Raw genomic sequence first — 15,303 nt, forward strand, 5'->3', positions numbered from 1 at the left:
GTGTGTGTGTGTGTGTGTGTCCGTCCCATATTAAAATTGTCTTGAGAAAGGACGGGTTGGCTGGCGGACCTGACTCATGTCACTCCGTAGTCACGTCACCATGACTCAGCAATAACCATATAAGGAGTTCCCAATGCAGCTATGCCCAAATATGGAGTGTGTTGTCTAACCTCAATGTGTCGTCATGGCATCAGGCACAAACGAATCAGTCAGCTCCATATATTGGCATGCCCATATGGGGCATATCAGTCGAATCGGCAGTGCAACGTAGGTGTGAGGACCCTGAACCTCTAGTGTGTCTATGTATACTGTATAAAGTTACAGTACATGTGGAAAATCAGTCAGAAATGAGTGCTCGTTTTCCGGCTGGCGCGAGATGGAGTGAGCGGGAGGCTTGGGCGTTGCAACCCCCATCCCCGGACCGTTCTCCTGGGAGCACACCACGGCCGGCTAAAAGTCGAATGCTAACCGAACGCTGATGCCGAAATAAAAATAAACCACCGATTATTTTGGCGAGCGACGCCGCAGAAAGTCACCTTGAAACTAGAGCTAGTCACTACTAAGCTAAGCGTCTAACAGGTGGACCCCGGCCAGCCCCGGCCTTGACCCCGGCTGCCGGGGCGTACCTGGGAGACGGGACGGGACCCCGAGGAGTCTCAATGTAAATAATAATAATTAAAATATTATAAATTATTATATTAAAAAAGAAAATTATATATATATAGATATATAGATATATAATAGATATATATATATATAGATCGATAGATCTTTCTCCATCCCTCCCTCCCTGTCACAAACACGCGTGCGGCAGTGCGCGCACGCACACAGATACTTGCCTTCTGGTCAGGGGCTGTGAGTAATAAAAGGACACACACAGAAGCTCTCGCTGAGGGCTTGAGTGGATCATTGTTTTGTTTGCATAGCAAATTTTTTAAAACTACAATGAAATTTGATTTGCACCCCAGATCATCAGAGAAAACACAGGGGGTATCCTGCATGGACCAGCGCTAATGTCTGCTCTGCGGTAGGCCTGTCCCACATGCACACTAGTAGTATGCACTACCCACTGTTCTGCTCTGCGGTAGGCCTGTCCCACATGCACACTAGTAGTATGCACTACCCACTGTTCTGTTAAGGCCTGTCCCACATGCACACTAGTAGTATGCACTACCCACTGTTCTGTTAAGGCCTGTCCCACATGCACACTAGTAGTATGCACTACCCACTGTTCTGTTAAGGCCTGTCCCACATGCACACTAGTAGTATGCACTACCCACTGTTCTGTTAAGGCCTGTCCCACATGCACACTAGTAGTATGCACTACCCACTGTTCTGTTAAGGCCTGTCCCACATGCACACTAGTAGTATGCACTACCCACTGTTCTGTTAAGGAGAAGGCCTGTCCCACATGCACACTAGTAGTATGCACTACCCACTGTTCTGTTAAGGAGAAGGCCTGTCCCACATGCACACTAGTAGTATGCACTACCCACTGTTCTGTTAAGGAGAAGGCCTGTCCCACATGCACACTAGTAGTATGCACTACCCACTGTTCTGTTAAGGAGAAGAGCTCTGCGGTAGGCCTGTCCCACATGCACACTAGTAGCATGCACTACCCACTGTTCTGTTAAGGAGAAGAGCTCTAGCCTGTCCCACATGCACACTAGTAGCATGCACTACCCACTGTTCTGTTAAGGAGAAGAGCTCTGCGGTAGGCCTGTCCCACATGCACACTAGTAGCATGCACTACCCACTGTTCTGTTAAGGAGAAGAGCTCTAGCCATCCTCCTCATCAGCTCCAGACTAACTCGCCCTCAGGCTCCAGTTTAACCACTTAAACCCTCTGTTCTTAGTGCAACGGACCTGAGTTAACAACCGCACTTGGATCGCATTTTTCCGTCTACACAGTCTCTTTGCTAAAAATAACCGATCTACAAGCTCAGGTTGCGAGCTTCTATATCTGCTATTTTTGCCAAAAATGAATTAATTATACTATTTGTTTTTAATTAATTGTACTATATTTTATCTGCTAAAATGTAATAAACATTTAGTGTGTGTGTGTGTGTGTGTGTGTGTGTGTGTGTGTGTGTGTGTGTGTGTGTGTGTGTGTGTGTGTGTGTGTGTGTGTGTGTGTGTGTGTGTGTGTGTGTGTGTGTGTGTGTGTGTGTGTGTGTGTGTGTGTGTGTGTGTGTGTGTGTGTGTTCTCATGTACCACCCACATATCCAGGTGCCGCCAACACACCAGCCTGGTCGGTCAACCGCTGACAAGCCCCAACGACATGTCGCCCCCCCTTGCCCTGGTCCCCCCCGGGGGCTAAAATTACCCTCAGGAATGTAAACAAACTGCCGAGTAAGCACAGCGCTTTCTGTGGCCCTTCGCCTGCGTCCATCTCTAAATGCCCACCCACCCCCCACGCTAAACTGGGACAGTTCCATTTCAGAACCAGAGGCCAAGGTTGATGGCTGGGATACCATAACTTGGCATGGTTTAGTTTTAGTCATGGCAACTCTCTGTCCAAGTTGAAACTCTGACTCTGTCTCACTGTTTGGTCTCAAATGTTGGACCAAAACAACAGAGCCAAGAAGAACATGTACTATATTTTTCCCCATCTCTTTTCTTCCCATATCTCTTTCCATTTTCATTTTAGCAGACACCCCAGCCTTTTGCGCCGATTCATTAGGTGTGTGAAGTAGTTGTAAGCAATAGAGTCTGGGTGGAGAAGTTCAGAGGGCTGGGTGCTGACATGTTGATTTAGTGGTGGTAACGCGACTGCACTTCCAAAGGTGCTGACTTGGACGAAAGCCAGACCCCCTTTTTCTCCCAGGGAGACATTAGAGGCCGCACTCTAATTTTGGGCCTGGGTTCGTCTCATAGATGCAGAGGCCAGAAGGCCTTAGACAACAAACATTCACACCTGCCTCTCCATGCCCTAGTATTGATTCAGCCTCCAGTGAAGGAGGAGAAAAGTTAAACCTTCTCACAGAGGGATTGAGCATTAATACAAATGGCATATTGTGTTGATGGAATTGAAGTTCCCATGTACAGCAATATGGAAGAGTCTTGGAGTGGTGGCAATGTGCACCAAAAATGCATACTGTAGGTAATGTGTACATGTTGTACAGTTGCCACAGCTTGAGATATCCTTAGCAGATTTTCATTTTATTTGAATTATTAGCATAACTTGGCATATATTAGCATGCTGTCTTCAGTGATAATGGAGGTCCCTAAAATGTGTTTCCAAAACATGCGGTAGCTGTTTTGGTAGATCCACCCTGCGTGTGTGTCGTTTAGTTTTTTAAGTCAAAGGTGTGCAACTTCTTCTAATCAAATTAGTGCTTGCCTGTATATACTGTGTGTGTGTGTGTGTGTGTGTGTGTGTGTGTGTGTGTGTGTGTGTGTGTGTGTGTGTGTGTGTGTGTGTGTGTGTGTGTGTGTGTGTGTGTGTGTGTGTGTGTGTGTGTGTGTGTGTGTGTGTGTGTGTGTGTGGTCAACACTGGATGTTTATATGTTTATCTCCATAGATTAGCAAGATGGGAAAGACACACAAACGCATATCACATGCACACATCCGATGACCTCATATATAAACATCATATAACACACACACTCACACACACCATTTCTCTGCTGGACACATCAGTTTGCAGGCGCCCAGGCCAGCCAAACTAACCCCTACTAAGGCAGATAGGGTTACAGTCCAAACTGTTGTTGATTAGGGCTGTGGCCGTAGTGGGGGATCATCCCAAATTGAAAACACATTAGCCGACTGGGATAAGGGCAGGGATTAGGGCCGGGGCTGTGGACTAGCGCTCGATCGAGGCACGGCGGCAGACAACAAAATGGCCGTTCCTTCGCCTGCCTTTGACTGAGTTTCCCCAGAGATGGGAGGTAATTATCGGCTAGGGCTGCTGGGAGTTCACAATAACAGGTTAAAGGAGCGTGTATCCCCCCGACGCTGCGATCCTCTCTGTCTGCAGACCCCCATACCTACCCAGCCCCCAGCCTACACCCTCCGCTCGCACACACACACACACACACACACACACACAACCATACCTACCCAGCCCGCAGCCTACACCCTCCGCTCGCACACACACACACACACAACCACCACCACCACAGGGAGCTTCCTGTCTCAGAGCAGAGCTTACAGACATGGGGATTTATCAAAGGCCAGAGGGGCTTTCTGAATACATCTCCAAACTAGTGCTAGGGCCAGTGTTGGTTTGGGAGAGTAATAATCATTTTCTGAAAAAAGTGAGAGCCTCTGAGAAGAAAATATAAAAACATTTAAGTCTTTCACAAAACATTATACCCAATAGGTTTATTAGAAAGGGATTTACACGCATAACACATTAACACAGTTAACACTTTTAATCACATATGTAATTGTAAGGTGACCCTGGTCCAACTCCATGGTATATCAGTAGAGGATACCATTTGTGGCTACAGCCATAATACAATTCAATCTAAGAGCATCAGCATCAAGGCTTAATGAATACCCACTCAGTGTGTCATAATTGAAGAGGTCAGTCCATTCTAGTGATGTAGAGGGCCATTATCGAGGGATGGGGAACTGATATCCGAGATGGAAGCTTCACATGGGCATGCATGCTGACTGCCAGACTGTTAAGCCTACTGCAATGCAGAGAGAGCATGAAATGAAGAAAGTGAGGAGGATTAACACTAGAAATGTAGACTTTAAGAGAGAGAACCAAACAAGGTTTAGAGAAAGAATAATATAGAGACAGTACAGTGAAAGGTTGTATAAACCAGACTCATAAGTCTTAGTCGGAGGGGTTTGTGGGAGCTGAGGTCTGTGCTGTCCTATAATTCCAAACCACCAGAATTGTGTATTGTTCTGTTTTGTCAAAAGGGGATCATGAAGTTGTCTGTGACGGCTTGTTTTTCTTGTATATGGTATCCTTGGTGCTGTTGGGACCAAAATTACAGTCCTGAACCCCAAACAGACGAGCCCGTGGCCAGACCACACCTTGTTTGGGTTTGCGTCTCATCCGCAAGAGCTCCGACTGTGTCAGAGTGCGTTTGACCGTGACACCGTAGATCTAGGGATATAACAAGTGCCAAACATTCATTAACTCCTCCCCTTCGGGTACAGAATTTGAGGGACGCTTGATTTTGGAACATTCTGACCCTAATCCAATCCAAATGGTGTTTTCAACTTCTTTTTTTTCTTTCTTTTTTCTGTGACTTTGTAGGCTTTTGTCTCACAGAAAGAACCCCCACAAATGTAAATTAAATATTTAGCTTTTAGATATAATTTGAACTCATTCACAACTTGGTGTGTTAAACGGATTATCAATTCAGCTTCTCGTAACAGATTAGAGTCTGTAGGACAGTGCGTGGTGCGTGATAAGATTGTAGCTAATTGTGAGAAGGTGGTGGAGGTCATAGGAGGTCATGGCTGGCCGTGAGGGCAGAGAATGTGATAATATGCCAGGGGGAGATAGAGTGTCCCAGGTTTTCAGAAGGCGTCAGGGTTGTGACGGCTGATAGTGCTGGGAGAGTGTTAGGGGGATTGGAGGATGAAGGTTCCTGGAGAGATATAGGCTAAGGGGTGCTAGAAGAAGAAGACTGTCATGAGGAGCTGTTTGAGGAATCTACTGTTCCACACAGTGTTTACTACTGAAGTGGTCTGGGGATCCCCAGGCGTACTTAGGGGGTCCCCAGCCAAATGAGGAATTGTTTAATGTGCTATAATTAAATTAATTTTGAATTATTGTAATGTTTTTGAGGGGCGCTAGTCCCTCCTATATTCAGCTTTTAGTGAATATAGGAAACTTCGTCCTACACAAACATTAAATTCCCATTGACAATGAATGGAGAATTTTACATCATAGTTATATGCATGTATAGAATATACTGTATGAATGTACCGGTATGTGTATATACCTGTATATGTAGCATATACCTGTATGCTTGGTCACCGGTCACAGCACACAAGGTGCTACCCCCAGGGTTATAGATTGAACCGGCGTCCCTTAGTGGTGGGTGGGCGTAAATTACCTCCTACTACAATGAATGCACATAAACTCACAACACACTCCCTCAACTTGACCTGCTCACACCCCTAGTACTCACATTATTACACACACTCGCACTCCCTTATGTCAAGCCTGGCAACATTACGCCATTCATGCAGACACACACACACACACACACACACACACACACACACACACACACACACACACGTATGCAGTCAAATCCTTAGTGTTGTAACTCCTAGAGCAGGGGTGGGCAACTTTGACGATGGAGAGGGCCACTATATTTCCACACTCACTCCAGAGGGCCATATATTAGTCGTAGCAAAAATATCCGATCTACAAGCTCAAAACGCGTCGCGCTGCGACACGTTTTGAGCTTGTAGATCGGCTATTTTTGCTATATTCGAATTGAAATCAAATGCCTTTAATTATACGAGTGTTGAAGCATTGAGCTACTAATTTAGACTGAAGTAATTAAAGCGGGTCATGTTTGCATGTTGTGGAATTGTAAACAGCTGAAACCAATATTATATCAGTATTCTGACATTAACCTGAGGGCCACATTAAGTGAAGGTGGGGGCCGCATGTGGCCCCCGGGCCGCCAGTTGCCCACCCCTGTCCTAGAGTGTACTCTAACCAAATGGACCCTTACATGGCCGTTTGGTTATATTTGCAGACTCTGTGAGTTAAATGAACACTGAGGGTTTCATTGTGTGCTGTAAGCTCCTCCGGTACCTACAGCAGTCACAAACGAAGACGAGCCACAATCCACAAGCCACGTCCCATTTCCAAACCACACTGACAGAACACATAAAGCCGTCGGGGAGAATTATACCTGGCAGAAGATGTTTTATTCTTTATAGCCCTCCATTCCCTCTTAATGATGGTGCTCACGTACGCTCGGGCAACTCATTTAGTGTGCAGATCATCTGCTATCAGGTCCACCTTGTGTTTTTGCTTTAGATACCTGCGTGGAATTGAACCTTTCCTCCGCTGTAAAGAGGTGAAGGGGTGGGGGGCAGCGGGGGGGGACAGCGGGGGGGGGGGGGGGTTAGGGCAGGGGCCTAGTGGCGTGCGTGCTATTCATAGTTAATAACTTGTCTTTGGGCGACTGACTCTTCCCATTCACAGTGCGTTATTTATGGACAGTAGGATGTTCAGTATGTAGCAAGGGCTTATTTACCTCCCCGTTGGAGGCCACCCCTCCGGGCAGAACAAGCCTTTAAATATCCTGTTTGTGTGCGTGGCGGCCCGTGTTATCAGGGCTGTCTTTATCATCCGTCTGTCTGACCTAGGCTTCCAGCAACTACTGCAGCTGCCGGGGCCATGCAGCGAGGCTGGATGTGCAGACAGACTTATAGTGACACCACAGAGGACCCTGTCACCTGGTGTGCAGGCACTGGATCGCTGGCCCCCCTACACACACAAACACAGTTATCCACTACCTACTTCACACCCTATAAATAAACCCCTATTAATCAGCCGCCTATAGCCAGGACTGACCACTGTTGTGACAGCAAGGACCGGGCCATTTCTCACCAAAACCCATACACACTCTCTGTCTTTTGCTGTACTACTGCATGCCTGCCCTCCCCTCCCACACACACACACACTTTCTTTCTTCCTTCCTTCTATGCATCCTCACAGCATGCCTACCTGCCACCCCCACCTCCACTTCTGTGGATTCTGATGTCGATTTATACTTTGTGGCACGCAGGTGTCGAACACTAGTAAAATAGCAGATCTACAAGCTTAGCTCACCGCGTGTTGTGAAATTGTAGATCGGCTATTTCCGGCGCAAACCATGGCCCACAACCAAGGATAAATCAGATGACTTGCGGGACGTCAAAACAGGTTCCAGACCAGTATTTCAGTGGAGAGAAAGTAAAGAAATGACAGGCTAAAACTAATGTTTGGCAGCGCCTTTACCGGTCTACCTACCTTGTGGCCTGACGTATGGACGCACAAAACAAAGAGGTCTTTGTGGGGAGACCTCAGAGCTGCCGGGTTCACCACCATGTGGAGGCTTACGCTATCTAAATCACTGCAGGGGCGTTTGTTTAAAATTGCCCTACGTGGTATGCAGTATGAGGTGAGAGTGTGTCAAAGTCGCAAGTAAATTCGTCTGGATTTTATTGATAATTTGTCATGTTGCGTAATGTATTTTGACAGAATTGTTCGGCCTCCAGTTTTCTAGACTTTCTCACCAAACGTGACAAATGCAATTAGCCTTGATCTCCGTTCTGTAGGAATGTTAAATGCAGGCCATTTTAGACCATGATATTCGACCATTCAGGAATGATGCTCAGCGCTTTAAAGAATTATAGAGATTGAAACCAATTAATGACGTTTTGAAATGTTTAAATCTTTATTTTTCTCGTTTGCAATTTATGTTTTGGTAGAATACTCTCTCTTTTTCCTTCTTCCATTGCATTTGTGCCTGTGAGACTGTTTGCCTGTATTTAAGCACTTAAAATACAACGTACACTTAGTCTTGTGTGCGTGTGCGTGTGCGTGTGTGTGTGTGTGTGAGACTGTGTACTGTATGTGCATGTGTGTGCACGCAGGCAGCACTAATAACACTCTCGTCTCCATCTGAGGGTTTTTGTTCCACAGTGCCTTGCTCTCATTAAGCTGCCGTTGTTAGCTACCCGGCACCTGCTTTAAAAAGCAACCACCACCCGCTCGTTAACACTAACGACAGTAAGCCTTGGCAGCAGCGGTCCACGCGTCGCCCAGGCTCGTCAAGCGTCCCCCTTACCCGAAATTAGCTCCATTTCACAAACAATTTCACCAACTCGTTACACGGTTAGGTGTTTATTGGAAGATGGCTGACTTGTACTCTGAAGCGCTGCGTATAATAAGCACGCACCAGGTTAAGAGGATCCAGCCCACATAATAAGCCACAATTAGCACTACAAACTCAAACTCAAGCCTCCAATCACCGCGTCAGCCCTTGTAACTTTCGAGGAAGTATATAAAGGGGCCTCCCCCGTATATTTATATTTACTCTCTCCGCTGATCGTGCCTGGATGCCGCTTAGAACTTTTTCTTGTGAATCTCATGCCGCAGTCATCATACTCAGCCTTGACCCCCTGACCTTTCCCTACCTTTTCACCCACCCCCATCAGAACCGGTGTTATTGTTTCTAGCCCTGTCTCTGTGATTTTACCTCAAGGTCCCCGTGGTATTGACTTGTATTAATTCTGAGTCGGATTCATAGTCCATTTATTTTCTTTACGGTATGGAGAGGCCTTGGTGACATTGCTCCCCTGTGTTTATAATTTTGCTTGTTTCAATTTGTGCCTGGCCTCCCCTGACAGGCCTGGGACATGATGTATCGTACACCGCCGCCTTATCTGTTGATGTACAGTTTTAACCTTTTCAGAAGGTTGCCTCTCCCCTCTCTGCTACCCCCCCCCCCCCCCCCCCCCACAGCACCCACCCCACCCGCACCTCGCCCTCCTCTTGCTCACCGCACCATCCCCACTCCCATCCACAACGCGGGGGAATACGTAGAAGCATAGCGGCAGTCGGCAGAATATAAAGAGGAGCATAACCCCTTTTCTAAAGTCATCTAATGTAAATGTTTAGGTTTTGTTTCCATAACATTTCCATATTAAGAGTTGGCGGCCATGTGCAGTGGTGGACCTGGGCTGTGATGATGATGAGAGAGCGAGAGAAAGGGGGCCTGAGCCCTGTGTAGTGCTGAGAGGCTGAGCTATGTGTGTGACATTGTGGTGAACTTGCAGTGTGCATCTGTGGGCTTTCTCCGGGGCTGTTAGCTTTGGCCCGTTCGCTCATAGATACAGCACCGTAAATCACACACTGTAAAACACGGAATGCAGATCGGGGTGCGGGAGCATGTATTGCTTTAAGGGCCTGTTGGAGGGAGAGAGTGTGTGTGTGTGTGTGTGTGTGTGTGTGTGTGTGTGTGTATTCTCATGCATGTGTCTGTCTGTTTCTGCGCACATATGTATGTACTAGCACAAGTACTGCCTCGAGGCTCAGTGGAAAGGGAAAGAAATGTGTGTGCGCACACGGCACAGTGCACGCGCATGTAGGTGGCGATGTCATGACAACCGATTCCAGCAGTAGTATTGGTTGTTGATGTTAAGATTTCTTGTAAAGGTTCAAAGGTTATACATCTGATTATTTAGGATAAGGTCATAAACTATCACCGTGGGGAGGACTATTCCTGTAATTGTTATTAATGTGAGTATCAGCGGGTGTTGGGGTATTTAATATTTCACTATTTTGTAATAGGAAATGATTGATGATGAGTTAAGTTCTTTCGGTGCACTTTACCTTGGGGCTGAACTTCCTGATGTTCTCCGTGGCCCTTCGGACAGTTTCCTGTCTGGGTCTCAGGAGACCCCAACACACTGTTAACTGTCTGAGGATGGTGTCTGGGACCAGCTTACGGTCGAACCCCTCAATCTTTTTTTTGTCTGAGCGGGGGACGAGGCGGCTCTCGACTCTCAAGAGTTCAACTGTGACATGTCTTTATGCATGGCAGCTAAAGTTCAAAGAATAGGTATGATCTATACGAGGCAAAGGGGGGCCACCGGCGGATCTTCGGGGCATAATAAATAGCTTGAAAGATGATTTATCGCTTTTGTCAGGAGAAGTAGTGAAATAACGTTGCGCATCCTCAGTGGGAAAAAAATACTCAATTTTAATTGCCTCTGCACTTTCAGCGGCCCTTCAGATATACGATAGGGCCTGTAAGACACAAAAGCTGAGAAGGATGAGAGGATGAGACTAGGAGTAAGAAAGGAGGCGGAGGAGAAACACCTTACATTCAAATACTGTCTGAACTTGACTTCTCAGCCGCTCTGTGACTCATTATTATTTATAGCTCTTTGGGAGCTGTGACGCTCGCCAACTCAGGCAAAGTTGCTTTAGCTTTTAAAGTGGACCTGAATGAAACAGCTGGACGCTGCTGGACTGGCTAATGTTGGCCTGGACTGGCTAAGCTCAGCGGATGTGGTGTTTAGGCCTCAGCCTTTCTGTTGAACTCTCAGTGGGCTCTGTTGTGTGCCGGAGGCTTCCGATGAGTGGTTCCTGAGGCCGCGCTCGGAGCTTTTGTTATTTCTTTGAATATTGTTATTTCTGTGCCATTGTAATATGATCGAGTGCATATCAGTGTGTCAGAAAGATCTTATCTCCCTGGCGGCTTTTTGTTTGATTCAGCACAAGTTTCCTGGACAGAGATCAAAGGAATGCTCCTCGCCCGACCTTATCTCTCGCGGATCAATCAGTCACTCTTACAGTAACTCCCCCTTCTTTTCCATCTCTTTTCTCACTCCGTTCCTTACTGCGTCTCATTCTGTAATGTTCTGTCAGTCTGCATGCCTCTGTTGGGACTCTCACACTGACATGACGGTGGAGTCGAAACACTGGCGTTTGACCAGTATTGTTATGTATCCTTTCTACTATACAGGTTTGGACCGGGCCTTGTGATCTACTGGTACGGCTTCATAGAAGAGCTGGACTGCCAGAGAGACAGAGGCATCCTGCTCAAAGACTGCTTCCCCACTGATATCGTCACTCTGTGCCTCGGCTCCAGTCAGGACGGGGTGGCACCAGACAGAAACACAGAGCAGGGAGATGGATAATGGAGTTGTGTGGTGGTGGTACTGGGCGGGAGAATGGGAAAAATAAAGGTCAGTGAGGTGTGAGAGAAGGATGGGAGATGGGAGGATGAGAGAAAGGAAGGAGGAGTGCAGGGGGTGGACATGTGGACCCGGAAACAATTTAGCCTTCCTGCAGCACGAGGCTACTTGCGGAAAAAAATCTCCCCTGAACTCCAACTGACCCTCTTTTGTGTCTGTCTCTGTCTCTCACTCTCTCCCCTCCCTCTCCCATTCTCTCTTTTTCTCCTTTTCCCCCTCTCTGTCTCCCTCACCCTGCCTCTCCCATTCTCTCTCTCTCCCTCTCCCTTGCACTCTTGTTCCCCCTCTCTGTCTGCTGCGCTCTGTCTCTGTGTGCCTGACCCCGCCTCCGCAACCACTACATAACACACGTACACTTTCTGTACCTCTGCCAGGCCGGTGGTTTAGGGTCAGGTTCACAACCCCCCCTGTGTGAGAACACTGTCTTTGGAGCGTTTCCTGGTCGCGGTCAACTCTCTGCCCCCTGTGTGGCCCGCTGGAGGTGGACGGCCAGGAGGCCAGTGGCAGGACACAGCAGCCTTTCCTTATCAAACCAAAAGACCCTGTCCTTCATCGCCCTTCCCCCCCCTCCTCCTCCTCCTCCTGCACCTCCTCCGTTCTGTAGGCAGATAAGAGAGGTGCGGTTCAGGGGTTCGGAGGAGGCCAGACTCTCACCTACGTCACTCGGTGCCCTCTCAGTCAATCTGCGGGAGGGAGCAGGATCCAATTCTGATTAAGGTCGGACCCTGCAATGACCTCTCCATCGTACGCTGTAGAATTTGTTGATTGTAAATGTTAATGGTCGGTGATAAATTTAACTCACATCCTTACAGTGTCGGTGGAGAAATCCGAAGCATTCCTGTTTGGTTCCATGACTGTTTACTACAATAATATGTAAATTAAATGTTTTTATGTTCTGTTCTACTCAAAGTGTTGTCCTCTTGTCTGATGTATGTATGCCTATATTTTTAGTGGATAAATAAATATTAAATAATTCATCATTTTGAATCATGTCCTGCCATGAATACAATCTGTGAAACAATTGAAGTCTGCTTATATAAGCCACACAAGTGGTACAGGTACACGTACATCAAAACACCTGATTCCCACAGCAGATGGCGGAGAGTGGGTACCGAGCAATCGTCGTCTGTAGCACATGTTTACGGCCCGGTCCCTTTTATGAGCAGATCCTAATGGAAGAAACACAGCTGGGCCAGAGGAACCAGAAGTGAACGTAAAGTTGAATGATGTTTTTAGAGGCACATATGCACTGGGGGTCCACGTTTTGTTCTGGTCACTTACAAAGAAGACCAAAGTAAGTGGAAAAGTTAGACGGCCTGCCATCATATCAGAGAAGGTAATATGTAACATGTTTTATTATATTACAGCATATTTGAGCTGAAATACGGAATCAAATATTTTTACCACCACTGTGGAGAGAGATGGTATATTTTACATCTATAGGTTCCATGACTGTTCTATTTGTCCTGCAGAAACACTCAGGTTCAGGCTGAGAGAGTGAAAAAGGAGTTAGATCATCATAAGCTCTCCTTCACCCCTGTTCTCTGCATCTCTCCCTCTCATCCTCCTCACTACAATGTAATCATACCCAGACCTGAACTGTTCATGTACAGTCATTGAAGAGAGGAACACTCCCACCTCCAGAGCAGATATACCCTGTATACCTTACTGTGCGTGTGCGTGCCTGCGCGCGCGTGCGTGCGCCAGCTATAGAGTTGGAGAGATATGGGTAAGGGGGGTTAAATACCAGTAAAGTGTTGCTTGATTTGTTACCCTTAAACCTCTAACCTTTAGCCGGCTCCCATCTAGGCCTTGATCCCTCCATGAGGAGGCCGATGGGGTCAGCGCGGGGTCACCAGGCGGCCGTGGCTTCCTCTGTCAGGCCCCCTGCTCCATGTGGTACAAAACAACTGTCCCCATGTGTCCAGTTAAACTAGGCCCTATTGCCTGGTCGTGGAATGCTTAGACATCAGTTTATGGCTCCTCTCGGACACAAAAACAGAGACATTTTACTCAGAGGGGGAAAATTCTGTGTTGAATAAGGACAGAAAAAAATGGAAAACAGCAGATTCAGTTCCTCTTAGGTTTCAAGCCTTCCTGCCATTGTTTTCCAAGATGGCTGTCGCACAAAAGAGGAGCGGGGGTCAACTCCTATAAATTAGTTTCTGCACACAATGCAAACCAAATACAGCTTTTTTTAAACCCACTTCAAAGGCACAGGCCCGCCACCCGCGTCAGCTGACGAGATTTCCATGATGCGAGTGCAAATATAGGAAGAAAAGGTCCCATCTGATGATTTTGAGAGCCAGACGTCTTTATTTTGTGTTTTCCTTGCCCTTGTCTGCCGTCTCCTTTTAGATTCATTGTTCTTGTCACAACAATGGGGCACTCGAGCGCTCTCCAAATAAGGCCACTGGAGAGGCTGCTTCCTGAGGCCAGGAGCCTCTCCGCTCTGGAGTAATGTGATCCTGGGCTCAGATACTGGAGAGGCACGCAACATCCACTGGGAGCAACATTCACTAGACTCACTTAGCAGGAATACTCTGACATCTTCACCCACAAATTTCAAGAAACACTACAGTGGGAAAAAAATAAAGAATTCATTACATAAAAATGTGGGTATACAGTAACACGTAGGGCTTGTGATATTCTATGCTGGCTGAAGGGGAATAACTTGAAACTATCAATCACGTGAGTTTAGCCTATACAGAATTTTTTTAGAAAGCTTTTTGAAAAACTGTTTAGTTACACATTTCACACGGCATTCTACTGTTCTTTCTTAGTAAAATCTGAGAGTCCCGCATGTCAGATCAGTGTGATGCTCCTCGCTGTGTCCAGCCTATCTGGCTCGGACCCGCAGGCTATTGGAAATCCACTGCCCACTCAGATGTACATCTTGGCTCAATCTCTTCCAAGTCCTGCTGTTTTATCCCTCTTCAGCCAAGCTGCTAGATAGACCACTGAGACTGGGGGAGAATGAGACGGCACGAGAGAGAGCCATAGGGGTAGGTTAGGTTCCATCCCTCCAGCAGACCACCAAACAGACTTCCTCCAAGGTGCTGGGTTATTTATGTGGAGAGCTGTGGCCTGTTTCTGCCCCCCGGCAGCACACTGCTCTTAAGAGGGGATCCTCTCGGCCTTCTCTGGACAGCCAGACATCACAGGGTGGAAATAAATAAAACTGCTTGGAAGAGTTAAGAACGGTTGAGCCAGTTAGAATTAGAAAGTGTTCGTTTTTAACAGTGGTTGAATAACAGCAGTGGGGAAAAGAGATTGGGGTGTGGGGCTACTCACTAGAGTACTACTGAACTGGAATGGATACTGATTTATTAAGAACTTTGTTTTGTGTTTTTTTTTTATAGCAAGCACTGCACTATAATGAGTGCAGTGCAGTGTTTCAAAAGAACAGCAATGGATCATGAGAAAATGGTCCTTGGTTTATTTAAGAAGACACAGCAGAGAAAGTTTGACTGACAGGGTGGAGGGCCAATGGTATGTTTGATGGGAAAACAAGCATGTTTGGCACGAATTTGGTCGGGTGGCGGGGGGCTGTATAGTATAAATGGTGCATTTATATAGCGCCTTTATCCAAGGCGCTTTACATAGTATGGGG

The 15,303-nt window shown here is 47.0% G+C and overlaps 1 protein-coding gene across 5 annotated transcripts in view; it reads left to right on the top strand.

The window, feature by feature from the left end:
- The window catches only part of cdin1 (CDAN1 interacting nuclease 1), a 69,273-nt gene extending 56,611 nt beyond the window's left edge, over positions 1–12,662 (top strand). For 2 of the 5 annotated variants that reach the window (XM_079527737.1, XM_079527739.1), the window contains one exon: positions 11,459–12,662. In XM_079527737.1, coding sequence (XP_079383863.1) covers positions 11,459–11,633 — 175 coding nt within the window. In that variant the 3' untranslated portion in view covers positions 11,634–12,662. Of the gene's footprint in view, positions 1–968; positions 1,028–2,230; positions 2,354–11,458 lie in introns of those variants that run through there. The other 3 variants (XM_079527738.1, XM_079527740.1, XM_079527742.1) reach the window with 3 other exon arrangements.
- The last annotated feature ends 2,641 nt before the right edge of the window (positions 12,663–15,303 follow it).

The sequence above is a fragment of the Electrona antarctica genome (genome assembly GCF_951216825.1).
Source record: "Electrona antarctica genome assembly, chromosome: 18".
Classification (NCBI taxonomy): Eukaryota; Metazoa; Chordata; class Actinopteri; order Myctophiformes; family Myctophidae; genus Electrona; species Electrona antarctica.